The following is a 27,954-nucleotide window of genomic DNA, read 5'->3' as shown; positions in this document are numbered from 1 at the left end:
TGCATATTTTTTGTTTTTCTTCCAATGGAATATGTGTTTAAATTAAACTTTAAAAATTTGGAAAGAATCTTCAGAAAAAAATCTTTCCTCTATGATTTTTATTTTTGATCGCTCCGCGTAGTCGTAGTCACGTGTATTTTGAAAATATAACGTTAAAAAATAATAATCATCGATTTCTTGCTCAGGAACCATTTTGGATTTAAAAACGTGTTTCGACGGACGCTTTTAACTCACGGAACGGAAGTGGTCCTTCCGTGTTGATGTCCCCCTTTTCAGCGGCGGATCGGTTGTCTTGTGTTGGTTTTTTTGTTCGTTTTAGTAAGTCTTTTTTATCATAATTTACTGAATAATTTTCGACATATAAATTTAAACATTTTAGAAGGCAACTTATGAATGAAATAATATTGGATCCCTAAATATGGGATTAGGATTTTCGTCATAATTTCTTGTTTATTGGTTTGTTTTTTTACGCAACTACTCTGTCTGTGTTGAACCTACGTACTAATCGTATAAAAATGGATTTGGATCAAACGTTGTAGAGGTGGGCTCGTGCTGCAGATATGGACTCGGAGAGGGGCAGACACAGCCGGGTCTGGGACTGGGACAGCCGGCAGTGTCGAGCCCAGCTGGACGAGATCTTTTTCCGTCAGCATGACTACATCCAGGCCGGCAGTCCGGAGCACCGCGAGTTCTGGGCTTTCTTTGACCGCTTCCAGAGGTTCAAAATAAAAAGGGAGATGTCTGGTCCTGCGGAAGAACGAAGAGAGGACAAGAAAGGAAAGAAAAAGAGCGTCACTAAAACGGTGGATCTCGGTCTTCCGGAGGAATATGACGCCCGGTACCGGATTAATGTCTCCGTGTGCACCAGAGACATCGAGGAGCGTTTGGGGAAGTCGGATCACAGAAGCAGGCAGAGATCCTCGGGACCAGGACCTCATGAGATCTCGGAGTTTCGCTTGACTTTGCTGCACTTCCTGGATTTCAGTCAAAGGCAGAGTTTTGGAAAACTGGCCAAACTGCGGCAGGAGCAGAAGAACCTGCCCATCTTTCAATACCGGGATCGGATTGTGGAGCTGGTGAAGCAGCACCCCGTTATCGTGGTGGCAGGAGACACGGGCTGCGGTAAATCCACCCAGGTGCCCCAGTACCTACTTTCGGCTGGATTCAAGCATATCGCCTGCACCCAACCACGCCGCATCGCCTGCATCTCCTTGGCAAAGAGGGTTAGCTTTGAGAGCCTCAACCAGTATGGCTCCAAGGTTGGTTATGGAGGATCAATAAAGCATTTTCACATTTGTACATTATTAAAAATGGTTCTTTTTTTGTTGCTTGTCAGGTCGGGTACCAGATCCGCTTTGAGACCACCCGGACCACGGCCACCAAGCTGCTCTTCCTGACCGAAGGCCTGCTGCTCCGGCAGATCCAGCAGGACGGGTCGCTGTCCCAGTACCAGGTGATGATCGTGGACGAGGTCCACGAGAGACACCTTCACTGTGACTTCCTGCTGGGGGTGCTGCGTTCTCTGCTGGCCGATCGCTCAGACCTGCGCCTCATCCTCATGTCAGCCACCATCAACATCAAGCTTTTCTCTAGCTACTTTAACGATGCGCCGGTGCTGCAGGTTCCGGGCAGGTTGTTTCCCATCCAGGTAAGAAGAAACCAACACCGGTCATGTTTATGTAGAAGCAGCATCTGCTTTGCATTTTTGATTTGCTATTTACCTCCTGACTACCAGAGATCAAAATTGTCCTGTCAAAACCAACCGAAAACTACAATTCCCAGAGCCCCAGCCCTTCACATTTAGCTTCTGTTTCTGCTAAGGTGATCTACCAGCCGATTCCTCCCGAGGAGCAGCCCTCCCGCTCAGAGAAGCTCGATCCCAGACCCTACCTGCGCATCCTGCAGGCCATCGATCAGCGTTATCCTCCAGAGGAGCGCGGAGATCTGCTCCTCTTCCTCAGTGGAGTTGCAGAGATCTCCACCATCCAGGAAGCCTGTCAGATTTATGCCACTCACACGCGCCGCTGGATCGTCTTGCCTCTGCACAGCACCCTCTCGCTTGCCCAGCAGGATAAGGTTTTGTCAGATTTGATTAGTTCTTAGAAAGACCCAATGGAAAGGGGGATTTGCCACCTTTAACCTGTAAATGATTGCTTGTCAGGTGTTTGACATCGCCCCTCCCGGTGTGAGGAAGTGCATCATCTCTACAAATATCGCTGAGACCTCGGTCACGATAGATGGAGTGCGTTTTGTTGTGGACTCAGGTGTGGCTGAGGAAAAGCTATCTGAGATTTATTTGGTGTTTTTGGTGATCATTTCATTTCAGCTGAAAAACCAAACCTTACTGTAGTTGCATTAGATCCTTGGCTATCTTTTGGCAAGCAGAAGTCCTGCACTAACACGCTTTATCCTGTTTTGTTTTGTTTTTTCAAAGGAAAAGTGAAAGAGATGAGCTTTGATCCAAAAGCCAAGATGCAACGACTTCAGGAGTTCTGGATCAGCCGGGCCAGCTCTGAGCAGAGGAAAGGTCGAGCCGGCCGCACGGGTCCGGGGCTGTGTTACCGCCTCTACGCCGAGTCTGACTATGATGCCTTTGCACCGTATCCTGTCCCTGAAATCCACAGAGTGGCTCTGGACTCTCTCATTCTCCAGGTGGGTTCATTCACTGAATCAGAGATACCCGATCCAGCTCCAGCCCCAATCCAAGTCATAAACATTCTTTTATTTAAAGTCCCACTCCGATCGTCCTTTGATCTATTTTCAAAGCGCTCCCAGTTGTCTTTTCATTATGATTATGCCAATTTTTAGGCTAAATCAAAAAAACTGTTTTTCTATTTTCTATGACAGTTTTTGCAGAGCGGCAGCAGTTTGTTAAAAATTCACCTGTGAGTTGTGAACGAAATCCTTCCCCTCCCCGTTGTTGAAAGCTCAGAGCTGGGAGGTTGTGGCCCGCCCAGCATATTTTTTACTTCATAAATAGATGTATTTTAAATTGCATTGTTCGTCTGCTCCTGATTCACAATGATTTAATTAAAGAAATACTCAAAAATACAATTTTAAGCTTAAATTTCTTTAAATGTGTCCTCCATAATCAGAAAAAGGATACAAGAACATGTTAAAAACACCAAAAGCTCAGTTTTTCATCAGAGTGGACCTGAAACTAACATTGAATGTTTGAATCTCTTTTTTTCTGCAGATGAAGAGCATGGGTCTTGGAGATCCTCTCACCTTTGCCTTTATTGATCCGCCTCCTACTGCCAGCATCCAGACGGCAGTTACCTATCTGAAACAACAGGGAGCGCTGGACAGCTGTGGTGAACTGACCTCTATTGGGAGTTTGCTGGCACAGCTGCCTGTCGATGTGGTCATAGGTGAGGCTATCATCCAAACTCAGCTAAAGGAAAACAATGTTTTGTGTTTTTTTTACTAAAATAAAAGCATAATTAGTGCACTTTCTTTCATTCTCTCAGGGAAGATGTTGGTTCTTGGTTCTGTTTTTAACCTGGTGGAGCCAGTTTTGACCGTGGCGGCTGCCCTCAGCGTCCAATCGCCGTTCCTGCGCAGCTCGCAACACAACCCTGACTGCTCCACCGCCCGACAGCCCCTGCAAAGCAACCAGGGAGACCCTTTCACCTTGCTCAATACTTTCAATGCATGGGTGGAGGTCAGGAGACAAAACACAGCAAGTATTTGTGATCTCAAAAGATTTGATGTTCCGCTTAAAAGAATGTGGATCTCAACAGGTGAAAGGAGAAAGAGGCGGCGGCTCCAGGAAGTGGTGCAGAAGGAGGGGCCTGGAGGAGCAGAGGCTGTATGAAATGGTCAACCTGCGCCGACAGTTCAAGGCAGGTTTCCTGATGCATTCAAAAGATGATAAATACTTTTGATTTATTATGTGGATTTCTGCTGCGTTTTTGGTTTATGTTTTTTTTTTATTTTTTTAGGAATTGTTGAAAAGCCACAGCCTCCTGGAATCTCAGGAGAGTGCTCCTTCTGGTGGTGACCGTGAGCAGCGCAGGAAGAGATTCACTGAGAAGAAGAAGCTGCATCAGATGAAGAGGGAGCACGAGCTGCAGGAGGGCAGCAAACGCAAAGTCCTGAAGATGAACGAGGGCCAGGAGGGGGAGTTCTCCTCCGGCTCCGACATGGAGGAGAAAGGAAAACGCAAGAAGGAGAAGGATGGAGCGGGACACGACCTGGACATACAGGTGAACTCAGTGTTTACTGAACTCATTTTTACTATTTCTTAAGGTTTAGAATAAAAAATAAAACGACAATCCTTATTTTTTGTTCAGTTCTGCAAAAACACAAACCTTGTTGTAATTTTAGAATTAATATTATTGTTAAGCATTATTATTTTATTATTATCTTATCATTTTAAGCATTAGGTAATTAAGTTCTATACTATTCTGTCCACTTTAAGCAGGAATTATACCGTCTGTATTTTTTTGTAATAAATTACCATCTTTTTTACCTAAGTTATAGCTACCCTTTAACAAAGAATCTCCTTTAAGTAATAATAAAATTAGCTTATTTGTTGTTGTTTTTTAACAAACTTTTATTTTGTAGGATCTGTTGCAGAAAATATGTTAATTTTTTCTAAACTTTCTTTTCTGTGCATTTGTTCTCAGTGGGTTAAGTTGAAGTGAGAAGGTCAACAATAAAACATCTGGTGATTCAGGTTTTCCTTCCTCCTTTTCTTTCCTCTCTTTTTATTTTTTTCCAAAACAGGAAGTGAAGTTTAAGTTGCGTCACAACGTGTCCGAGCTGCAGGAGGCGGTCAACGCCAGTCAGGATTTGTCGTCCCGCCAGCAGGCTTTGCTCAAGCTGCTGCTCTGCCGCGGCCTCTACCCTCAGCTGGCCGTGGCGGATGAGCACAACACCACCCGCAAAGACTCCGACCAGGTCAGGCTCCCATCCAGAAAGGCGGGAGAACCACGACATCTGTTTTATGTTTTATTTAACGGAGAGATATAAAAGCGGATGTAGAATTCTTTGTTTTTTCTTTTCCAACCTAAAGGTGTTTCACACAAGAAATAAGCAGGGAGTGGTGATCCACCCCACCAGCGTGTTTGCCAGTGATCCGGAGGTCCTACATGTGCCAGAGGAGGACATCAGAGAGACGGGTGAACGCTTTTTAACAAAACCTTCAGGTCAACACAGCAGAAACGGGATCTTCATAAAGCGAAAAGACACTTGTTTGAAGTGACTTACTTTCTTTATTCCCTTAAAGTTGTTCAAGATCAAAACAATCTTGCTTTGAGAAAACATGTCTTGGTGACTAGAGTATTTTTTTCTCTTAAAATAAGAATATTTTGTAAAACCATTCCTCCTACCCGGTTGTCAGAATTTTTTTGTTTGTTGTTGTTTTTTTGCTCATTAAGAAATAATCTGCCAATAGGATGAGAATTTTCCTCTTTTTTTTTAAAGGGCTCGTTTTTGGAGGAAACTTTGTCATCATTAAATAAACTTACAGCAATAATATTTAATGACATACTTCCTGAATCAATTATTTCTTGTTCAACACTGTTAGAATCTAAAAAATAAGAAAGAGCCACAATAATAATACAACAAAATCCCTTCAGAATATTTGCAATATCTCCAAACAGATTAAAAGTTTTAAATTAAACACAAATTCCTATAATTAGCACATATATTAAATAAACTAAGATAAAAATAAACATACATGTTAATATTTAGATGTGATCCTAGATAAAGACACTGCCAAGTAAACAGATTTTTCTACCATCTTGGGTCATATTCTGATGAGACCAATGGGATATGAGGATTTTAATTAAAAGGTTTAAGAAGGTTAAAGCATTTTTTGCAGATTATTTTATCCAAAATATGCTCATAAATACTTTAAAAGAATTTTTTTGTTGCTGTAACTCATATAAATACATCCACAATATGATTTTAATCTGAGACATGTTGGGTTTGTAATTGTTTGGGGGTCATTTAATGAAAAGCCTTCATCACATTCATTGTAAACTTTTTTTTTGTTTTTTTTTTCTTGTTAATGAAAGACCTGTACGGTGGCGCAGTTGTTAGCGTTCTTACCTCACAGCAAGAAGACCCCGGCTCTAGTCCCGGCTGGGGGACCTGGAACAAACACCTTTCTGTGTGGAGTTAGCATGTTTTCCTCGGGGAGTCCGACTTCCTCCCACCATCCCAAAACATGCGTCTTAGGTTCATTGGTTACTCTAAATTGTCCGTAGATGTGTATGGGTGTGTGGTTGTGGCCCTGCGTAAGAATGGCAACCTGTCCAGGGTTCCCCCAGCCTTTGAGCGGCCGGGACAATCTCTGTCAGACCCTCTCTGAAGAAAAGGGTGTTTTGACATGTTGGAGGACATTTATAAAGAAAGTTGAGCTCAAAGTTGCATTTCTGAGTTCAACTTTTTGTGTAACGGATGCAGACAAACAATGTTGCGCGCTCTAAAGCAGTGTTTCTTCCTTTGATATTAATGTCGGTCTTTAAAGTTGCGCTTATCTTTTCCGGCCTCAGGAGCTGATGGGAAAGAAAGCAGCAAGCACCAGCTGCTGGCCTTCGTCACTCTGTTGGAGACCAACAAGCCGTATTTGTCCAACTGTGTGCGCGCTCCAGCACTGCAGGTGAGAACCCGCCGCGGCGTCCATTTTCCTAAACATCCGTTCAAAGAAGGAGGTGATCGTGTTGGTTTCACCACTTTTTCATCAAAGTTTGGGTTTTTACATTTGATCGAGTTTTTGAACAGATAAAGATTTTTTTTATGTTTGTAATGTGAAAAGATTAGACGTCGTCATCTGTCAATCTCAATAGCCTAAATATTTAAAGAAAAGACATTTCTTTAATGATTTGTTTTATTGGCATCGGTGTGAGTTTACAGGTTTAAAATAGATAAAGTGTGAGAAAGAGAGTGAGATAGTGAGGATGAGGAGGACGTGGGACATCTTGACATCAGCATCTGAGAAGGATGAGACTCATGGAGTCGGTCCTTAACCTGTTAATTGGATAAACTGGAGGAGCTGAAGGAGCGGAGGAGAGAGGAAGGAAGGAAAGGGAGTGCAGATCAACACAAACTAAATGTGGGTGAAAAAGCTAAAACCGGGTTGTTAACTTGGTCACTAGGCCCTGCTGCTGGTTGCAAACTCGGTGGACACCAATGCTGACTGCACGCGGATGGTGGTGGACGGCTGGCTGGAGCTGGAGCTCAGGGAGCCTGAGGAGGCCCTCAGGGTCCTGTCCACGGCCCTGAAACTCAGGGCTGAGTGGGAAAGGCTGCTGCAGGTCCAGCTGGGGCAGAGCTCTTCAGGGGGGGAAGCGGTCCAGGGGGTGTCCCGCAAAGACGTGGGAAAGCTGAGCGACAGCCTGGTGCGCTTCCTGCTCTACACTGAGGTACCGATGCAACCGTCTGTCCCAGGAACACACGTGACTTCATGTGCTAGGTTTTTATTTGTTTATTTACTTCAGAGATTCCTTCATTCAAATTAAATTCTATCAGTTTGTATTTTTACATCCAAGAATTTCCCAAAACGGGAAGCACGGTGGCTCAGTAGTTAACTCCTGGCTCAAATAAATCGTCCAGAATTTGGATGCATTTTTGTAAAAGTGTTCTGTTCATAATCCTATACTTTTATGAAGATGCAAGAACAAATAAAACCTGTACACCTCCATTTCAGACCTTGAAAAGTAAACTGCATCCACTGAGACCGGGTTGAAATATCCTTTGGGAAAGACAAACAACTCTGCCATTCCTCCAATCCACTTTTAGAACATCTTGATAAATCTCAGACATACTGCCCCCTGTGGTCTGCTTGGCACATTACAGTCTGAGATTTTCTGACTTCTGAGGTTCTCAGGTTTTTTCCTAGGAGACCAGCTGTTGAAAGTCATATTCAGGGAAGAGGCACATCTCCACCTTCGTCGCCATGTTTATTGGAAATATGTAACATTATGGATGGATGTTTGGATGCAAAATGTGCGATCGTCCTCCTGTCAACAAGCCGTCCCTTTTCACTGCATCACATGACTGTCCACTTCCTGCACTTTCAGATCCGTTACACCTTACGGAGACTCACAGCGTTGAAGACGCAGAACCTGTACGTCGGTCCTCAGCCGGAGACGGACCTCTCTGACACAAAGGCTCTGGTTCTAAACCCGCTTTTTCCCGGAGCTGAGACCAAACCAGACCCCATCAAAGGAGGCCTGCGCCTGACCAGTTCCTTCACCTACAACTGTCTGGCTGTGAGTTTGTCTCCAAGTCTTACACTATTCCAAAGTTATTTCCTGAGGAGTTTGAGTCCACCACCTAAGGTTGACTTTGATAACTTGGGGGAGGCCCAACTATAGCCCCCCCTGCTTGCAGCTGATTGGCTGTGTCAGGTTTCTCCACATTCTGACAGACTGTGGTTGGTAGACCCGGGAGGTTTTTGAGGACTTACTGTGGTTTTAACTTGTAGTTTAGAAGTCTATTGAAGCTGCTATTTCCACGCCGTTTGCAGGACTCCAAAAATCTGTACAGTGAGTGCTTGCGTACCTTCTGGACATGTCCGAACTGCAGCCTGTACATGCCTCTATCCCCGCTGGAGCGCATGCACCACGAAGCCTCCTGCAGGCCGGCAGGAGAGCAGCAGCAGGACGACGGAGGTCAGACATTCCCGCCCGCCGACGCTTCTGCAGAAACGGGTTTGTCCGTGCTCCAGCTGACATTAAGCGTACACTTGTTTTTGGGGGGCGGGGTTTCAGAGTCTGGAGAGGTAAAGCCGGGCCCCGCGTCGGCGTCCCGTCTCAGCAGGGTTTACCACTGCGACGTCTGCGACGAAGACCTGACCCTCACTTCCACGGAGATCCTCAAACATAAGAGGCAGCATATGCATTCTGCCAAGTAAATATCACAAATCATAGACAATAAATCCTTTTTTTTTAATGCAGAATTTATACTTTTTTTTGCCCCCAAATGTATAATTAAAAAAAAAAAAACGAGGTTTCAGAAATGAGAGAAAGGTAGTGACGTGCACGAGAGGAAGAAAAGACTGCATTAAAATATAGAGTGAGGGTTTAATAATGATACAAACCCACGATATGTAACACCTCAAAGCAGCACATTGGCACAAAGTCAGAAGTAAGACAGCACAGAAGATTAAAAACTCGTCTCAAAAAATAAAGAATCAGAATAAATATCTCAATAAATAAATAAACAGGTAATATCTCATTAATTACTTTGAAACTAATAAGTACGTTCATGTGAAATATGCACATCGGCAGAAATCAATAAAAAGGAAAGTTAATACAGAGTTACTTAGAAATCATAAGTTACTCATTACTCAAATCAAAAGGCACATTTATTAAGATGTAAGAATGGGGCCCACAGTTTTGGTGACTGTCGGTTCTTGACCTCTAACATCATTTCTGGACCTAGAAGTTGCAAACTGTTAAATGGCTTTACTAGTTAATTCTGCACCATCGGTTGTGTTTTGGATATTGTTGGGAAGGCTGTGTGTGGGTGTGTGTGTGTGTGTTGGAGTTTCCTGCCTTTGAGGCAGCTCTTTTCTTTATTTTGTATTTTTTTTTGTCGTGTGGTTGTAAGTGGACCGTGGTTGTGTGTGCACGCCGGCCTACAGTAGCAGTGAAAGCAGCGGCTTTTCCTTGCCGACGGTTCGTCCACTCAACCTGTTCGCTCCGTTTTTAAGTCACTTTGGATTTAAAAAAAAAAAAAAAAAGTTCTTGGCTAAAACCTAAAATGTAAATAATACAGTGAAGCTGCTGAAAAGTTCATTCCACTGGAACTCCACGATCCACTCCGGTTAAAATGAGATGTCTACCTTTAGTCGTGCACCTTTTTCAAGAGGAGGCTTCCAGTATTTTGGATTGAATTTGCCCCCACTTGGGTCTCGCCTGCAGTAACATCATTAAAAAACAGAACTAGTAACGGACAGTTGCATCAGAGTAAAAAAAAAAAAAAAAAATGAACCCAATCTTTTAGCAGCGATGAGTTTTCTTTTTTCTTTTTGGCATGAAGCAGCTTTCTGGAGTGAAAGAATCACAGCAAACTAACTGAGCTGCAACTAAAACAGATGGATGGGGACGAAAATACCAAACATAGACAAAATATTGTACCAAAAAAAAAAAACGCACCAAAAAAATTCTTTATGTGCTCTTCAGGGCCAGTGGAGGGTTGAGAAGGTTCACTTAAGGGGCAGTTTCAGAATCTAGTGGTGTTAGGGCAGGACTTCTAATAATAATAATACTAATAATAATAGCAGCGTTTTGATTAAAGCAACACTCGTCCTGCAAATGTCTCCTTCCTCTCATCTTCAAGTTTATTCATCTGTTTGACTCTGTCTAAAATGTACGTCTGAAATCAAACGCAGTTCTCTCAGATACAAAAATACCGCCCTGGGGTCATTGCACTTGTTTTTGGAGGCAGGGACAGACGGTGAGGACGGCCTTTAGGTAGAATAGACTCTCTCAGAGGCTTCCTTTTTGGGCACCTTGTCTGATTCAGCAACAACAGCGGTGATATGTGATGCTTTTCACGATTATTGGGGGGTATGTGCAAAGTGAGGATGTTTACTGCCGTCAGGAAAATGTTTTGTGTTTGTTTTTTTTTTACAAAAAAGGACCAGTATGGATCACAATAGAATGTCTGTCATTGCAACTTCCCTTCACGATCATTGTCTCTTTGCATTTACGGCCCTCCGCTGCTGGTTCTTACAACTACAAGACAGGACTTGTGGGACCTTTTTTTTTTTTTTTGTCTTTTTCTTTAAAGTGTGCTCTCTCCAACCCCACACCCCCCACCCCACCCACCAGGATTTGAGTAACATCTGAGGTAAACTTAGAGGTAAAGGGTGACATGTGCCCATCTGACCGATGAACACATGAAACTTCCACTGGAGTGAAAACATGGATGTGTGTGCTGTTTGGAAATTCCGTCAATGTGGTTTACATTTAATAAAATATACCAATTAAAATTAATGCAATCATATATATATCTATATATATCTATATATATAGATATATATAGATATTTATATAGATATATAATTTTTTTAATATATATATATAGATATAAACATCTGGTGAGGGTTTTTTCCAAGAGTTTCTTTGTAAATTAAAAAATAATCAAAAGGACGTTTTAAACAGTGTACACATCATTGTTGCCTCTGCCATCCTCTCTGTGTGAATCAGCTGTTAATCCACGGTAAGGGCTCCAGGTGATCCCTGCACAGCGTGACCCGGATGCAGCGCACCTGCAGTCGGCGTGGGACCGGTGAGGCTGAAAAGAGGAGGAGCTGAATGCAGTGAAAAGGCTTCGGGGGCTTTGGAGGCCTGCTGGGAGCACCGCGCGCCTCCTTCCTCCCTCACCACAGGTGCTCCCGCCCCTCAATCCGGGGATTCCTGCCCGCCCACCCACCCCCAACCCCCCCATCATCGGACCGCTTTGTGCTTCCCCCCGCAGCAGCCGCACCTCTCCCCACACCGCAGGCAGGCGCGCAGAGGCAGGTAGCAGCACATGCAGGGCACGAAGAGCGACAGGGCCAGCAGGGCCAACCAGCGCGCGCAGCAGAGGGGGTGAGGGTGGCCCCCCAAAGAGTCATCGCACGAACAGGGCTCCCAGAACTCCCCCTCCGAGTCCGACATGCAGTGGTAGAGCAGGCTCTCCGCGCACCATACGCACGTCCACTGGCGCAGGCAGTGCAGCGCCGGGTCGGGGGCGTCCCTGCAGCGGCCCCGCCCGTTCTCCGACGCGCTGAACACGGAGCGGCAGTACACGCAGCGGGACGAGCAGGACGACGACGCCTGCGGACACGGGCTGTCGTCGTCGGGCGAGATGGCCCCGGGGTCGCCGCTTGCGCAGCTGGCCCCTCCTCTTTTCCGAGTCCGTGAGCGGGGCGTGGCCAGGGAGGCGTGGATGCAGCAGGGGGAGGGCGAGCCTTTGCCCGTCTCTTGGGGCGAGCCGGCACCGAGGGACACGCCTGACACGGCGTTGGACATGGACATGGACATGCAGGTGGGCGACGACGACGACAGCCGCTGGGAGGCTTTGCTGTCCAGGCTCACCGTCACCTCGCAGCCGGCCGTCCCCACCCCCGCCAGCTCCTTCTCAAAGCGAACCACGCACAGGTCCGACTTGTCCTGGAGGCTCCCCCCGCCTCCGACCACCACGCCCCCCGTCAGACCCCCGACCATAGTCCTGGTGGCCCCCGCGCGCCTGTAATCCTCATAGCCTCGGGACCCCCACGGGTCTTTGCAAGGGTCCACGCTGCGCAGGTCTCCCTCCTCCAGCAGCGAAATGGTGGGTGAGAGGGGAGACAGCGGGGACGAGGTCGGGGCCCCCAAAGGAGGAGTGGGTGGAGCAGGAGGTGGGGGTGGCGGCGCGGGGGGGTTCAGCACAGCCTGTGAGAGCTGGTGCAGTCCCGGTCTACTGTGGATCTGTGGAGAGGGGTGTAGAATTACACGGCATGCTGGGAAGTGGGAACAGAGTGTTCTGCTGCTGCGCGCATCTCATCATCATCTGAGAGGGAAAAAAAGATGCTACCTGAGCAGGTGTTTGAGTGGTGACGCCATGGCTGGACCCAAAGCTGAACTCCTCTGGTCGCACAAAACAAGTGGATGAAGACTCACTGGTCACTATGGTGATGGGTTTGGGAAGCATCTCCTTTCTGCTGTTGGACGACGACTCGCTTCCTGTGTGGGACTAGCAGAGGTTACACGTCACCCCACAAGTCAGAACCGCCCCAGACGTGCAGGAGCTGCTCCTCCTCAAAGCATACTCACGGCCTGCCCGTCGTCCTCGGTGTCGGCCTCCTCCGGCGTGGAGGATGAGGGTGAGTCGGAGCCTGGATGACAAGGAGAACAAAGATTCAGGGCCTCCTGGAGCTCCAGGAAGACGGGGGGAGGTGAAGCTCTACATACCCGTACCTCTGTCCAGCTTGTCTATGATGGTCTGCAGCCCATTCTCAAAGGAGATGGCGTCTGCAGGACTCTGGAATGTAAGGCCAAACTTCCTGTCCTCCACCCGCCAGTGATGGAAGATGGGATTCACCTTGTTGTAGACCAACCCCCTCTGCACGGCGCACTCCAACACAGGCTGCACACACAACCAAGGTCATCATCCAAGATGAGAAGAGCTACCACCCCCCTTTCATCCATAACCCCCCCATGAGAAGCAACGTTGCACCAAAACACAGCTATATGGCAAGCGAAAGCTAAGGTAAATCACCAGGAAAAGGCAGTTGTATCCAACTGGACCAATTCGGATGAGACGTCACCCATAGAATATGCTTAACCTCCAGCTCCAGCGAAATGCATTTACTCGCCATTTTTCCACGATACAGGCGCCGCCATTTAGAGCCAGTCGGCAGTGATTGGTCCGAGTCACGTTTCTAGGGGAACTACTGTCACCAATCAATCAGGAGTGAGCTTGTTCAAAGCCCTTCCACTGAAGGGCTTGGGAGAATCTGTCAATCAAACGTTTGAGGTGGGAGCCAGCGGGCGCCACATAGTTCACACTGCAGGGCTTAATGCTCAATTCAGATTTTTTGAAAAAATTAGATTTTTTTGCAAGGCGTTCACATTTCCAATTAAATCCGAACATTTGTGATCTCCTGTGTGACCGTGAAATGACCCAGAATTAACCCGCATGCGCAGAAGAGTACTGAACGAGGAACGACGTCACTTGTTGTTTGCTGAAGTAGCTAACGTTAACAATGGATGTTAACAGCGGAGCTCTTTATGCATTATTAAATTTCTATTTACAAAGGAGCCAGCACAATTACAATCTTCTAATTTTAAGAAGGCATTTGAGCCAGGATCATCTGGACCCACTGTTGTGGAAGGGGGATGTGTATGTGCTGCGGCCGCACGCGTGTGTGTAAGAGAGAGGAGAGAGTGCGTGCAGCGCAGGAGGGAGTGAGAGGGGCAGAGGTAGTCTGTTGGGGGCGCATTCATGTTGTTTGTTACGGAGGAAGGAGAACGGTAATAAAAGATGGCTTCCCCCAGAATAAATGCTATTGACTCTTTATGAACTCGCTCTGGGGAATCTGAGGGTCCGAACGGGGAAGTGAACCCCAGAGGAGGATCCCCCTTCGGCCCCCCGCGCTTCTGACCACGGTCGGAAAGGAAAAAAAGTAATCGCGGGAAAGGTTCAACACCACGCTTGGCCATTTCGCTGGAAATGTTTTCAAAAACCGCCCGGTTGCGATAAAAGCCCTCGAGTTCTGCCAGAATAGAGCTGTAAACCCAAATATTAATCCAATCGGTGACCTCGCTTCCCTTCCTCTGACTGATCTCAGCAGCATCATCCACCATGGTTGTTGTTTATGTTCTCGTTCCCGCCTACTTCAACACAGAATGATGACGTTTGTAGCGTATCAATGACGTAAAGGTCGGATACATGTGGCCTGGCCGTTCAGACGGCAGTCGCATTTCAAAAGATCAGATACGTATTGGATTCAGGACCACATACACAAATAGCCTGGGTCGCATTTGAAAAGATCAGATCTTTGTCGTTCAGACTGTCATGAAAAGATCAGATGCAGATCGCATAGGGGCAAAATTTGAATTGGGTTGGAATTGGGTCGTTTCAGCCTGCAGTGTAAACGTAGCCTTAGGCATCTGATTGGTCAGTTTTAACTTGAATGCTTTTTGATAGGGAAAAAAAATTGTTTGTTTTTTTTAAATAGGATTTGCAAGAACATAGAGTGGGTGTATTTAGCCATAAACCACTGAAACAAGGCCCAGAGAGTCCACACATACGCGCTGGGTACCCTGGTGTTGTGGGGAAGTACGTTTACTGTCCTGCCAGAGTCTTGTCCCTCCACCAAACAAAGGGGATGACTCAAGAAATGACCTGGAAGTTCTCTGTTTGTGTTAAAATTCCTTCACTACTCACTACATTCATTCATCTTCTTCTGTTTTGTCCCTTTTGGGGTCACGGGGCTGCTGGAGCCTATCCCGGCAACTTGCGGGTGAAGGCAGGGGACACCCTGGACAGGTCGCCAGTCTTTCACAGGGCCACAATCACACACACACACACAATTTAGAGTGACCATTTAACTTATGAAGCATGTTTCTGGACGGTGGGAGGAAGCCGGAGTCCCCGGAGAAAACCCACGCATGCACGGGGCGAACATGCAAACTCCACACAGAAAGGTCCCCCGTTGGTGTTCTGTTTCAGGTCCTCCAGCCGGGACTTGAACCAGGGGCCTTATTGTTAGGCAAGAGTGCTAACCACTGCGCCACCGTGCAGCCATCCTACATAGTGCACTTTATTGTCCACTATATGGTGCGTTTGCCATTTCGTAGTGCTGTCCAAATCTACAATTCCAAAATCCAATGCCAAAGAAATTTCCCAGAAGTCTCTGCAGAAAAACCAGTGTGCATCGATGCTCACTAGATTGGCAAATATAGACCACAATGTGTTGCATCAGTTTTTTTTGCCAAAAAAAAAGTAGTTTTTTAAATAAAATGTCAACATTTTCCTCTTCCTATTCATAAACAATCATTGCAAAACGCTCACATCAATTAGATTTTAACTTCATGAAATTGATGACGTCATGTTAAAATATATATACAGTGGTGGACAAAATTGTTGGTACCCCTCAGTTACAGAGAGAACGCCCACAATGCTCACTGAAATGACTTGAAACGTTCAAAAGTAATAATAAATTAAAATTTCTTGAAAATTAATCAAAATCATCAAAATAGGGCTGTACAAAAATGATGGTACCCATCACTTAATCTTTTGTTGCACAACTTTTTGAGGCAATCACTGCAATGAAACGGTTTCTGTATTTGTCAATGAGCCTTCTGCACCTGTCCACAGGTATTTTGGCCCACTCCTCATGAGCAAACTGCTCCAGTTGTCTCAGTTTTGACGGGTGTCTTCTCCAAATGGCATGTTTCAGCTCCTTCCACAGATGTTCAATGGGATTCAGATCTGGGCTCATAGAAGGCCACTTCAGAATAGTCCAACGCTTTTCTTTGGGGTTTTTGGCTGTGTGTTTTGGATCCTTGTCCTGTTGGAAGACCCATGACCTGCGACTGAGACCAAGCTTTCTGACACTAGGCAACACATTTCTATCCAGAATGCCTTGATAATCTTTAGATTTCATTTGACCTTGCACAACTTCAAGACAACCTGTGCCAGATGCAGCAAAGCAGCCCCAAAACAGAACTGAGCCTCCTCCATGTTTCACAGTAGGGACAGTGTTCTTTTCGTTGTGTGCTTCATTTTTGAGTCTTCGAACATAGAGCTGATGCCTTACCAAAAAGCTCCAGTTTTGTCTCATCTGTCCAATGGACATTTTCCCAGAAGCTTTGTGGCTTGTCAACATGCATTTTTGCAAATTCCAGTCTGGCTTTTTTATGATTTCCTTTCAACAGTGGTGTCCTCCTTGGTCGTCTCCCATGAAGTCCACTCTGGCTGAAACAACGAGGAATGGTGCGATCTGACACTGATGTACCTTGATCTAGGAGTTCACCTTTAACGTCTTTGGAGGTTGTTCTGGCCTCTTTGGATACAGTTCCAACTATCCGTCTCCTCAATTTGTCATCAATTTTTCTCTTCCGGCCACGTCCAGGGAGGTTGGCTACTGTCCCGTGGGTCTTAAACTTCTGAATAATATGTGCCACTGTCATCACAGGAACTTCAAGCTGCTTAGAGATGGTTTTGTAGCCTTTACCTTTACCATGTTTGTCTATAATTTTGTTTCTAATGTCCTGGGACAATTCTATCCTTGGCTTTCTGTTGTCCATGTTCAGTGTGGTTCACACCTTTTCCCCAAACAGCAACGCGACTATTTGTCTCTCTTTAAATAAGTAGACTGACTGATTATGGGTTTGAAAACAGCTGTGATGTAAATTAAAGGACATACCTGAGTTCATCATGACCCCCTGGGCAATTAGTTCTCAGTCTTTTATGGAGGTACCATCATTTTTGTCCAGCCCTATTTCATTAGTTGTTTGTTTTTTTTATAATTCTGTTAATCAGCAACTCAAAAGTAATGGCTGATTTTGATTATTTAATTGTCAATAAATTTGAATTTATTGTTACTTTTGAATGTTTCAAGTCATTTCAGTGAGCATTGTGGACTTTCTTTCTTTAACTGAGGGGTACCAACAATTATGTCCACCACTGTAGATGTTGCTGTTCTCACATTTGTCTTGCTGGTCATGTTTTATCTCACCTCACTATGTTGGATGAGAAATGAGGGTAAAATGTCAGACTCTGCTAAACCTATATTAGCCTCTTTTAATGATCAGACACAGACATGATAGGACTCCTGATGTTATCCTTATTCAACGTGAAAATATTTGTCATTTAGTTTGTGAAATTTGTTTTGTGAAAACGCTTTTCTTACACATTTTCATTCTTGAATTGTTTAGTTTTGATAAAATTTCATTTCACACTTTTAAAGTACTTGTATTAAATTTTCGCATGTTTAAATCCTTTTGCCCCCTTAATGAGTAAATACCTAACCAAAATGCTAAGCTAACCAAAATGAAAGAGTTTAACAATTACTATACTAAAATCCCTTTAAATGTGCCACAACTTCTTATTGCCTTAACTCTCACCAGGGTTTGAACTCGCGACGAAGCAACTTCCTCACCTTGGACAGCGCCACACAAGCTGCAATTTGATTGGGTGTCTATGTGTTACAGCTACATAGGACTGACCTTCGCACATCAGAGCAAGAATGGTTATTCTGACAAATAGTATGACTGAGTAATGGCTGTTCTTTCTCAATAGAAGTCCATGGGATTTTGGCCATTAGGAGCCGTTGGGTACTTCCTGTTTGGAACGCCAGGTCTCTGTCTTTTTTCCCCCCCACCCTTTGGTAATTTATGATAACTTTTGCTTGCCATGAAACATGGCAAACAGCAGCATTTAAGCAAAAACGCCGTTGTTCACCCCCCCCCCCCCCCCTCTGGTGATTTATGACACCTTTCGCTTGCCATACCCGACAACACGCGCACGCACTCACTGCTCGATCTCGCAGGCGCTCTCCGCGTATGATATACTCTCTCCGCCCCCTGCCGTCGTGACTCCGCCCCTTACATATGACCACATGGCTGAGGCCGCCACCTCCGAGGGGCACCCAACCGCCACTGGAGTCATCACGTGTCATCACCACGGCACGAACACGCACACTGTGGAGAAGAGAGGAGAACAATGAATAACAGACAGTCCAGCAGGGAGGACGGTTCAGCTTCCATTAAAAAAAAGGCACACATTTTCTATGAATGAGACACAATGACAGCAGCGTAAGAGGCGCTAAGGCCTCGCGCTCTGGAGTTAATCTGATCCCAATTCCTTTGTAATCCGTACTAAGAAAATCCTACATCAGTGATAACATAAAAGAAAAAAGAAAAAGCTTCATGGTGATGGAGATGGAGGAAGAGAAGGAGAAAGAATGAATGCACGTGAACATATCAATGAATGCACCCATTCGCCATCAGAGGCCACAGCGAAAAAAAAAATCCCATTCTGATGAATAATTTAGCGCCGCCACGGCTCGACATGTGCATGAAATGCACACAAAGCAGCTCATATTTTGCCCTTTCCAACCTCTCCAACTGCACGCTTCTCATCCCTCCATTCCACCCCTGCTGCACGCGCTCATTAGCACGCGCCGATATCATCTTATATGTATTATTATTATTTGTTGTTATTATTATTTTTATGAATGGGGACGGAACCAAAGCGGATCCGGAGCGGCCCTGCGCATGCACGCGCGCTCCAGAGAGGCCTGAATACAATGCACTCGCGTGTGAAAAAAAAGGAGGGGGGGGCGGAGGAGGGGAAAAAAGCGACGAGTGGGTGAGAGGATGGAGAGGAAACGAGAGATGGGGGGAGGGGTCCGATTAGAAGAGGGAAGAAGGAGAGGAGGGGTGAGGACGACAGAGGAAGAGGGAAAAAAATCACATTTCATTCATAAAGTTTGGCTTTAAAAATCATAATGAAACCCCGAGACAAGTTGATAAAAATCACAACGCCTCCATCCCTCCCTCCTTTTACTGTAGGTTGTCTTGAATGACGCTATTCTGGCCCCAAACTCGCCATATCTCGCCCTTTTTTTCTTCCCCCCCCCCCACCCCCCCCCCCCCCACCTCAACTCCATGCATTTTACTCATTGAGTCATTTCCTGATTGTTTTCTTCCATTTGGATGATCGCTTCGCTTCGTTTTCTGATTTATCGTTGGGATCATTTTTGAAGAATGCGTTTGTTTTGGTCCGAATTGGCCGTGCGTGTGCTGCGTGAACATCCTGTGGAAGCTCCGGCTCCACATGTAGGTGGAGGAGCATCTCTCACGTCCTGGCTGTGGGATATATCAGAAACTGGGTGTATGCTGTTGATTCAAGACTACGTAATGGTGTTTTTATCCGCGGCTCAGCTGTGCAGCAGCGGCTCGGATGGAGCCGGGATGCTGGCTTGTTGGTGGAGCGTTTGACGCCGCCGCGCGTTCAATTCCATTCTGGTGTTTAGCTGAAGGATGTGCGGTGTTTAAAACAATAAATAAATAAAACGGTTAAAGACATGAAAATGTAAGGACTTACTCGCCCTCCATGGCTCGGTGTTGCCCGCCGCTTGCAGCAGCCCACCCCAGGGTCTCCTCTCTTCTTCCTTTTTGTCTATCCTCCTTTCAGGAAACACTTGGAGTCAGTCACATTCTCCCCCCATCAGCTCTCATTTTGCCATAATCTTCCTCCGACTCTCTCTGTCTCCACCTTGATGTCGTTTCGGTGTATCAGGATAGGCTTGAGGTTGCAGCAGCCATTTTCCGCTGGCAGCATCCTCCCTCTCTCCCTCACTCTCTCCTCCACTCCCTCACTCTCATTCTCTCCCTCTGTCTCTCTACCTGGCCTGTGCCAGCAGATCCGCACTAATCATTGACAGCATCGCGGCTGTGGATGAGCCACAGGGTTTCTCAGAAACCACGTCTGAGTAAAAACCTCAAAAAATGGGCTGAAACTGTGCAAAGGGGTGTTATTTGGTCAGCAAATAAGCTGCGTCAATGACCTCTGCCTCCTCCACTTATAAAACTTTTAATTTCATCTCATTAAATGTAACTTTCTAGACAAATATATTAAAATTGCGCATTTTTAAATTCATTTTACAAGTTAAAAACACATTGTGAAGGTTTCAGCACCACGGACAGCACCATTTTCAGCTCAAACAAGTTTTTGTTTAAAATGATTTATTCTATGCTTAATTTCACTATTTGTGTATTTTATGGTATAATTATTGACTGAATCTCTATTTGCAAAGAGTTTTTTGTCTTTATTTTAAAAAGAATTACATTTTTAAAGCATGCTGTGTTCTCAGAAAGTTGACATCTGTTGGCCATTTCACATAGGAAAATGTAGAAAAACAAAATATTCAGAACTATATCCACATTGTCAGGTCAAAGTGATACTTAAAACTGCTTTAATGACCAAACCTACACACTAATACATTTTTCTTAGCCTTTATTCAGCTTTAACACTTCTTTTTCCCCTTTTAAAGTAATGGATTTGGGGGTATTTTCAGCACCAAAGACAGCTCCCCTCTTTTAAAGTGCCTCAAAACGATGCCGTCATTCCCCCAAAAAACAAAAAGTTTGGCCACAGCGACCAAAGTTGGCGTGGTGAAATTTAAGGTAGCCAACAGACTCACATTCTTAAATCCTGGTTTTAGTAACCTGCGAGGTCACGGTCTACCTTAAAAAGAGAAAAGGCGGTGCTTTTTTGTGGGTATTCCAAACTATATTTCCCACAATTCCACAGTCCTGTTTTAAACGCTTGTGTCATACTTTAAAACGTAAACGGAATCTTTTCTTAGTAAATACTATTCTGTTAGCCCTTTTTTGTATCGTTGCTACTTACTAATAAATAATTTAAACAGAAACAAGAAAAAACTTTTTTTAACAGTAAACTGGCTTTTGATTTGATATATTTAAAAATATTGTGTTATTTGACCAAAATAACCTATATTTTTCCCTCTGAGAAATGTAGCAATTATAAAATCAACTTATTTTTTTGGTGGTTCATTTTTGCATTTATAGCAGAGAATCTTTGGTGTTTAGTAAGAAAAGAAGATTAAAGTAACTAAATAGATTTTATTATAAAACTAACATCTAATTTGTTTTTTCATTTAGGCAATATTTATTTTGAAAATGATTTTGCAACATTATCTTGTATGTTTCATTTAAATTTGACTTTTTAACCCTTGTGCTATCCTAGGCACTTTAACATTGGGAGTTGGGTCATCTAGACCCACTAGACAGTGCTCTGAACCTTTTTTCTTCAATGATTTGTGATCTTCACTGGTGTCCATGGATTACATGAAATCTTTCCACCTTTATCCACCTTTGTCATGGTAGGGAGAACACGTCAATGTAAGGGTGGGGTCATCTAAGATAGCACAAGGGTTATGGAAAATAGCTTAATAGTTTAACCTATGAGAAGGTTACCAAATATGACATCGAAACATTTTCTGTAAAAAAAATCCTCCACATTTCCAACAAAATTCATTTTTTTCTAAAATGAACTAAAACTTAGATAATTATTAGACATTGATTAAATGTTATGTTAAGGCTAAAATAAAGGTAAAAGTTTCAAAACAAAACCAAAAATTGGGGGCAATAGTCAAATGAATCAAGCAAAAGATTTTTTCATACCTTATAAACTGTAATTTCCTTCATTTTGTTAAAAGAATTATAAACAGAATTCTATAGAATTCGATAGAAATCTATGGCTAAAAAATGCAGACAGTGAAAATGACGTGGAAAAAAAGTTACAGAGATTTCAAAATAAGAGCACAGGGAAGAATGTAGTTTTTTTAGTTGTGATTCCAGCGCACACAATTATGAAGGGAAAAAATGCACACACAATTTATGACACCACTGAATGCTTTATTACCGAAAGAATTTCAATATAGAATAAAGTAAAAGGCAGACCATCTAAGGAAAAAGGGATTTTACTACAAAGAAAATCAAACCAGGTCTCAGTTGTGAATGGATGTGAATAGTTTTCTATGGTCTGAAAATAAAACTTTAAGTTCAAAAAGTTTAATTTGGAAAAAAAAAACATGTCATGCATTCAATCTAAAAGACCTTTTTTGAAGATGGACAGAAGGATTGTAGAAGCACTGAGGCCTCCAAAAAAACTGAAAAACTGTCGTCATTTTGGTTCTGCATATTCTAAATAGAAAATACAAACCAGGCAGAAATAATATATAAAGAAAACCAGAAAAAATAAATGTTTTGTTTTTTTTTAAGTATGGGAAACAAATAAATCACTTTGGCAAAAAAGTGAAGTCACATCCCTTATCGAAACCGCAGTTTGGAGCCGACTTAACGTTTCCTGAATCAGCATTGTTTGTCTGAGTCTGTACATGGCCGAGTGTTCACAGGGACGGATTACACAATCATTTCCAGCTGTCGTGCGTATTCGATGACCTGCTGTGCCAGCTCCGTGGAGGGGATGGTCACTTCTTCCGTCCGCTGCTGCTGAGTGGTAAAAGAGTAACAGCCATCTGGGGTCTGAGTCCAGCCTCTCTGGAACCAAGAAAGCAAATAAAAAAATCAGCTTCAGGTTATCCAGCCCATATTTAATGTTTCCACTGTGAGAAAGACAGATTTTTTTACTTCTAGTTTAGGTAGATTTAAGAGATAAGAGACTGCAGACGCATCAACATTTGTCAGTTTTCAATCCAAAAGAAAATAAAGAAGAGTCTAACTCTCACACGATAGACTAAGTAAATAAACAAAAGGGAAAAATAATACAACACATTTCAATATATTCCTAATTCTTGTAACTACAATTTGCCTCGCACAAGACAACACCTGTACCTTTTTGGCGAACTCTGTCATTTTTTTGGGGGAGTTGAAAAAAAGCACCCGGGTCGCCTCTGTGAACTGGATCTGCTCGTACGCTTTCTCTATGCAGCCTGCAATCTCATCTCTGCAAATGAAAAAAACATAAAGCAAACAATTTAGAATCATCCTAATTTATCTGATTAATTATTTCCATCTGCTTTCTAACATTATTTAATTTAGATTTATTTTGAAAGCAATTCATTTTTAAGTATTGGTGTTTTTTTGAGTGGACGTACAACAACAAAAATGAGTCTACAAAAAAAAAATCCAGATGTAGGTAGAGAAGTTAAAAACAGCATTAAAATAAAATCTTAAGCATCTAAATTGTTGCTCCTTACCGAATGGTGTCAAGCAGGATGTCTATAAAAAAGGTGTAGCTCTCAGCAGGAATGTTGCCTTTTGCCAGAAATACCTTGTTGTAGCTTCCTTCCATCAAGTACTGAAATCAAAATTAGAGGTTCAATATTTGTGAACTATTAAAAGTTTTAGAAAGCACATGCCTCTACAGAACATTCCAAGACAATGTTGTTGATTTAGGCGCAACAAATCAGAAATAAGATAACTCACTTGATAATAAACATAAAATGGTTAAATCTCGAGCTTAATATGCAAGGATTTTACAGAGATTGTCGGTCATTTCCCAGTTCTCACAAAGGTGGGACAGTTGGCACGGGGATAACCCTCCACTGATTTCCGATCGTCCCTTTGTTTACGCCCTCTCTCACTAGCTTACAGCCCTTCAAAACCTCAACCTAACATTAGCAGTGCAACAAAAACAGCGAGAAACATTGGAGGTATCCAGCAGTAGAGTTTTGAGCCAGACACCAGTGTTAATGGAGCCATTTGTCTGCAAAGTGGTTGCATCAGAATTGGAGTGGAGCAGGGTGACTTTGGCCTGCCAGTGGCGGTGCCACAAACCTGAGTGTTTTTAAACAGCACGCTTATATCTGCTCCTATTTTAATAAAGAAATACTCAGAAACACAGTTTCAATCTTACATTGTTTTAAACATGTCTTCCATCATGAGAAGAATGATAAAAGAGCATGTTAAAAACACCAAAAAGCACAATTTAGCTGTGAAATTAAAATACCTGTTCTAAGGAAACTGGATGTCGGATGTACACGTTGGTCTGAATGTCTCGACCACTCAGTCTCTCGAGTTCTGTGTGAAACTCAGACAGACGATTCTGTGACAGCAGGAAGAGCAGGTTTAGTCCAAGCAGCTGGTGCATATAGGCAGCGTCAGGAAGTTCTTCCCTGTATTTGAAAAACACCAAAGAGGAAAAAAAAAACCATCTCAATACAATTAATCCAAATGTACGTAACACATTTCCATGATTCCAAGCATTACTTGTAATCAAAGTAGTAGCATTTCAGTTGAGCCATGTATCTCTCAAAAGATGGGATGTCCTTCTTCAGGATGCTCCACAACGCTCCGATTTCAAGGACATCGCCTGAAACAAGGACACAGATGTGATTCTGGTAGACGTCAGTGGGATGTTGTCATGTTTGAAGTCACAGTTAAATCTGACTGTACACACGGGCTAAAATGAGCTGCTGTTTGGTAAGTGCGGGTCCACTGGTGGGCAGAAAGTTCAGCTCCAATAGTGTAATCTGTGTAAAAAAAAATACAACAAAAGCATGACTAATGATTAAATGAGAGTTTTCAAATACAATGAATATTATTTAACATGCAGCGTCGTCATCAAAATCAAACAAGTTAAAGGAGAAAAAAGCAAAATAAAACAAAATAAATGTGTGAGGGGTGTTAAGTCTTCCGACATCATATTCAACCAGGTAAGCAGAAACGAAAAACCCATTGGTTCCGGCCTTTACAGACTTATATTATAAAAATAAGATTTGCTGTCAAAACAATAGCATATATTTTACTAATTAAAATTAAAGCTTATAAAAAAATGTATGTGTAAAACAAAAGCGTTTATAGGATAATTAAACAAAACTCCGAAAACAATGTTAGCATATCACATGAGCTAGCAAGTTTAGCCAAGTCTGCTAGTAGCATAATCGATTTAAAAAGATTTTTAAAATTCCCGATTAGAGTATAGAAATGTGTTTCGATACCTTCAGCTTACTGAGAAGTTCTCCACATTTGTTCAGGTTCGGATTCTTCTTATTCCACTCTGATTTTAGCATCTCATACAAGGCTGCGGTCTCTTTCAACGCCATGGTGAGTCTGCAATTTGTACGACACTGACTGTCGACTTACGGTAAACTATTAGTTGCCCGGTGAGGGTTGCTCTCGCGAGATAAGGGTTGGTGAAGATGGCGGCCTTCGGTGCAGAGCGGTGGCAGAGTGAGTTACCGAACCACGATATTTTCAAAATAATTAGGGAAAAGTTGGATTTAGACTCAAAGGACGATGAAAGGAGAGTCGCGAAGAACCTCGCGTTTTGTTTGGGCGTGGACCTATTCGTGTGGGACGACGGAGAGCGTGTGTTTTACACCACCAACCTGCGCCAGTTGAACTCGGCGGAGAGTCAAAACAGCGGGAAGTTTCAGACGCTGCTCTGCATCAACCCTCCCCTCTTCCAGGTGTGCCAGGTGTTGCTCAGCCCCACGCAGCACCACGTTGCTCTCATCGGGCAGCGGGGCGTCTCGGTTCTGGAGCTTCCGCAGCGGTGGGGCAAAAAATCCCAGTTCGAGGGAGGACGGGACAAGATCAACTGCAGGACCATCCCGGTGGCCGAGCGCTTCTTCACCAGCTCCGCGTCGGTGTATCTGCGGCAGGCCGCCTGGTACCCCTGCGAGACCGGAGAGCCCCACCTGGTTCTGCTCACCTCCGACAACACCATCAGATTTTACAGCTTGAAGTCGCCCCAAACTCCGGCTAAAGTCCTGTCCGTGTCGCAGGCGGATGACGACAGCAGCATCCATGCTCCCGTCAGATCCTACGCAGCATCTTTAGGGGAGATCGCTGTGGCCTTTGACTTTGGGCCAGCGTCACCTCCTTCCCGGCATCCTCCGGTGCAGGGCTCCAGAGAGCAGGTGGTCTACCCTCTGTTCATTCTGTATGAGACTGGAGAGACCTATGTGAGCTACAGCAGCCTTTCCAATGAGGTGACCCTGAGCAGACCAGCGGGGCCCCTCCCCATGTATCCTGCTGCGGAGGACAATTATGGCTACGATGCCTGTGCCATTCTGTGCCTGCCCTGCGTTCCCAACATCCTGGTGATCGCCACGGAGACGGGCACACTTTATCACTGCGTGGTGCTGGAGTCCGAAGAGGAGGAGGAGACTGGAGCAGTGGAGAAATGGACCAGAGGAGGAGAGGCGGTTCCTGCTCTCTACGTCTTCGAGTGCGTTGAGCTGGAACTGACGCTCAAGGTGGCGGCCGGAGAGGAGGAGGAGCCTCCGGAGCTGGATTTCACCTGCCCCATCCGACTTCACAGAGATGCCCTCTGTCAGCAGAGGTACCATTGCACCCACGAGGCTGGAGTGCACAGCGTGGGGCTGATATGGGTCAGCAAGCTGCAGAACTTCCTGCAGTCCAGCGAGGAGGATAAGGACAGCTTGCAGGAGCTCGCAGCTGAGAAGCGCTGCATTGTGGAGCACATCTTCTGCTCCAGACCGCTGGTGACCAGCCACTCCTCCCCTGTGTGCGGGTTTTTGATAGTTTCGGACCTCTCCTTGGGCGCCACTATGATCTGCATCACCAGCACCTTTGAGTGCATCACTATGCCCCTCCTGAGCTCCATCCGCCCCTCCTCCCCACCCCTCCTCTGCTCCCACCCAGGCCTGAGCTCCGCCAGCTCCCCTCTGCGTAGGCTCGCCGAGGACTCCTTCGAGCAGCACATTCGCAGCATCTTGGCCCGCGGCTCCACTAATCCTCTCGTGCTGAAGGCCGGCGAGAAGGACACGTCTCCTCCTCCTCAGGAGTGCCTGCAGCTGCTTAGTAGGGCCACGCAGGTCTTCCGCGAGGAGTACATCCTGAAGCAGGACCTGGCCCGGGAAGAGATGCAGAGGAGGGTGAAGCTCCTGACCGGACAGAAGAACAAGCAGCAGGAGGAGCTGAGCCAGTGCCGGGAAGAGAAGAAAAGCCTGAGGGAGATGGCCGAGAGGTTGGCCGACAAGTATGAAGATGCCAAGTATCGACAGGAAACCATCATGAACAGGGTCAAGAAGGTTCTGTGCAGCCTGCAGAACCAACTGCCCGTCCTGTCCAACAGCGAGAAGAACATGAGGAAGGAGCTGCAGGCTGTCAGCGACCAACTGAAGCACCTCGACAACTCCATCAAACAGGTGACCATGAAGATGGAGTACCAAAAGACGCAAGTGAACAAGAACACGCCGGCCACCAGGGGAACCGTGTCCCTCAACGCCCACCAGAAGAAGGTTGTGCAGGACGTCCTGCGGGAGCAGGGCCAGCAGATCGGTGACATGATGAAGCAGATCAAAGACGTTAAAAGCCACTTTGGTTTCTAAGCATTTCAGATGTTGCCAAAGGTTAGAGGGACCTTCCAGATTAAGAGCTGCTTTTTGGGACACTGATTTCTGATTCCAGGCATTTTACACAAAGTCCTAATGTTGTTTTTGGTTAAAAGTGTTTGTTCCTTAAAGGAAATGCGCTCTTTTTAAATAACTAAGAGCAGCAAGAAAACGATGTCCTCACAGATAACAAATATTTAAAGCCAAACTCGAATGCAATTCATGTTTCTACAACCTTTGTTGAATTTTTTTGACAAAAAAATAAACTTTAAAGTTGTCTGCAGCTGTTTTCTCTCTCCTTCACATTTCAGTTTCACCAGATGTTCCTCAAAAACTGTTGGATAGTGTCTACAGCCCCACACCAATCATCTTTTGAGCTATTTTAAATTAAATTGTTCACAATCGTCCTTTAATTATAATTATGCCGTTTTGAGCCAAAATTTTAAAACCGGTCTTGTGTTTTAGGACATAGTTTCTGCAGAACTGGTCCCTTTGAGTTGTGGGACGGACTATTGGCGCATAGCAACCCCACCGCCCTTCCCCTTCATGTTGCAGAGAGCTTGTGGCGCATCCAGAATATTAACTAAGAATCAAATGCGATATTTTCAAACAATATTTTTTGAATAAAGAAATACAATCAGAAATGCAAATTTTAGGCTGAA

At 44.6% G+C, this 27,954-nt stretch overlaps 4 protein-coding genes across 6 annotated transcripts; 2 read left to right on the top strand and 2 right to left on the bottom strand.

Annotated features, from left to right (window-relative positions):
* Positions 1–231: 231 nt before the first annotated feature.
* Positions 232–8,968, top strand: dhx34 (DExH-box helicase 34). 2 transcript variants are annotated; one of them, XM_020708076.2, is made up of 17 exons: positions 232–318; positions 540–1,259; positions 1,337–1,648; positions 1,822–2,076; positions 2,162–2,264; positions 2,435–2,652; positions 3,197–3,371; positions 3,471–3,664; positions 3,744–3,845; positions 3,945–4,208; positions 4,732–4,905; positions 5,021–5,126; positions 6,507–6,613; positions 7,110–7,376; positions 8,034–8,225; positions 8,483–8,627; positions 8,727–8,968. In XM_020708076.2, exons 2-17 carry the CDS (start codon positions 561–563, stop codon positions 8,867–8,869), a joined length of 3,456 nt encoding a protein of 1,151 aa, XP_020563735.1. In that variant the 5' UTR covers positions 232–318; positions 540–560; the 3' UTR covers positions 8,870–8,968. The 2 variants fall into 2 exon arrangements, with proteins under 2 accessions (XP_020563735.1, XP_011480579.1); XM_011482277.3 differs by having other exon boundaries at positions 238–1,259.
* A 1,559-nt stretch (positions 8,969–10,527) lies between these two features.
* Positions 10,528–20,092, bottom strand: spred3 (sprouty related EVH1 domain containing 3). 2 transcript variants are annotated; one of them, XM_011482686.3, is made up of 6 exons: positions 19,546–20,092; positions 17,972–18,137; positions 12,900–13,074; positions 12,762–12,823; positions 12,523–12,681; positions 10,528–12,416 (listed from the first exon to the last, which is right to left on the bottom strand). In XM_011482686.3, exons 1-6 carry the CDS (start codon positions 19,554–19,556, stop codon positions 11,412–11,414), a joined length of 1,578 nt encoding a protein of 525 aa, XP_011480988.2. In that variant the 5' UTR covers positions 19,557–20,092; the 3' UTR covers positions 10,528–11,411. The 2 variants fall into 2 exon arrangements, with proteins under 2 accessions (XP_011480988.2, XP_020563734.1); XM_020708075.2 differs by having other exon boundaries at positions 12,906–13,074; positions 19,546–20,091.
* Positions 20,093–21,860: 1,768 nt separating this feature from the next.
* On the bottom strand, positions 21,861–25,065 carry psmd8 (proteasome 26S subunit, non-ATPase 8). Its single transcript, XM_011482276.1, has 7 exons — positions 24,929–25,065; positions 24,388–24,460; positions 24,198–24,300; positions 23,938–24,103; positions 23,186–23,286; positions 22,821–22,932; positions 21,861–22,526 (listed from the first exon to the last, which is right to left on the bottom strand). The coding sequence occupies exons 1-7, from the start codon at positions 25,031–25,033 to the stop codon at positions 22,389–22,391; spliced, it is 798 nt and encodes a 265-aa protein (XP_011480578.1). The 5' UTR covers positions 25,034–25,065; the 3' UTR covers positions 21,861–22,388.
* A 39-nt stretch (positions 25,066–25,104) lies between these two features.
* nup88 (nucleoporin 88) lies at positions 25,105–27,575 on the top strand. The gene has a single exon (XM_004075265.3). It carries the CDS (start codon positions 25,130–25,132, stop codon positions 27,287–27,289), a length of 2,160 nt encoding a protein of 719 aa, XP_004075313.1. The 5' UTR covers positions 25,105–25,129; the 3' UTR covers positions 27,290–27,575.
* The last annotated feature ends 379 nt before the right edge of the window (positions 27,576–27,954 follow it).

Source organism: Oryzias latipes, chromosome 13 (genome assembly GCF_002234675.1).
Source record: "Oryzias latipes chromosome 13, ASM223467v1".
Lineage (NCBI taxonomy): Eukaryota > Metazoa > Chordata > Actinopteri > Beloniformes > Adrianichthyidae > Oryzias > Oryzias latipes.
The sequence above is the reverse complement of the archived record's forward strand: the minus strand, read 5'-3'. Positions and strand labels throughout refer to the sequence as shown.

What these genes read in the sequence shown, in the direction of transcription:
- spred3 (XM_011482686.3), bottom strand. An exon ending in AGCGCCTGCGAGATCGAGCA is followed by an intron (nt 13,075 to 17,971) that starts GTGAGTGCGTGC and finishes TTGTGTGTGCAG; the next exon opens with CCTGTGTTGGAGTGCGCCGT. An exon ending in CCACTCAAACACCTGCTCAG is followed by an intron (nt 12,417 to 12,522) that starts GTAGCATCTTTT and finishes CCCTCTCCACAG; the next exon opens with ATCCACAGTAGACCGGGACT.
- dhx34 (XM_020708076.2), top strand. Translation starts at nt 561, where the DNA reads ATGGACTCGGAGAGGGGCAGACACAGCCGGGTCTGGGACTGGGACAGC. An exon ending in GCGTTTTGTTGTGGACTCAG is followed by an intron (nt 2,265 to 2,434) that starts GTGTGGCTGAGG and finishes GTTTTTTCAAAG; the next exon opens with GAAAAGTGAAAGAGATGAGC. An exon ending in TCACCTACAACTGTCTGGCT is followed by an intron (nt 8,226 to 8,482) that starts GTGAGTTTGTCT and finishes CGCCGTTTGCAG; the next exon opens with GACTCCAAAAATCTGTACAG.
- nup88 (XM_004075265.3), top strand. Translation starts at nt 25,130, where the DNA reads ATGGCGGCCTTCGGTGCAGAGCGGTGGCAGAGTGAGTTACCGAACCAC.
- psmd8 (XM_011482276.1), bottom strand. Translation starts at nt 25,033, where the DNA reads ATGGCGTTGAAAGAGACCGCAGCCTTGTATGAGATGCTAAAATCAGAG. An exon ending in ACAGCAGCTCATTTTAGCCC is followed by an intron (nt 24,301 to 24,387) that starts GTGTGTACAGTC and finishes TCCTTGTTTCAG; the next exon opens with GCGATGTCCTTGAAATCGGA. An exon ending in TGACAGAGTTCGCCAAAAAG is followed by an intron (nt 22,527 to 22,820) that starts GTACAGGTGTTG and finishes TCTTGGTTCCAG; the next exon opens with AGAGGCTGGACTCAGACCCC.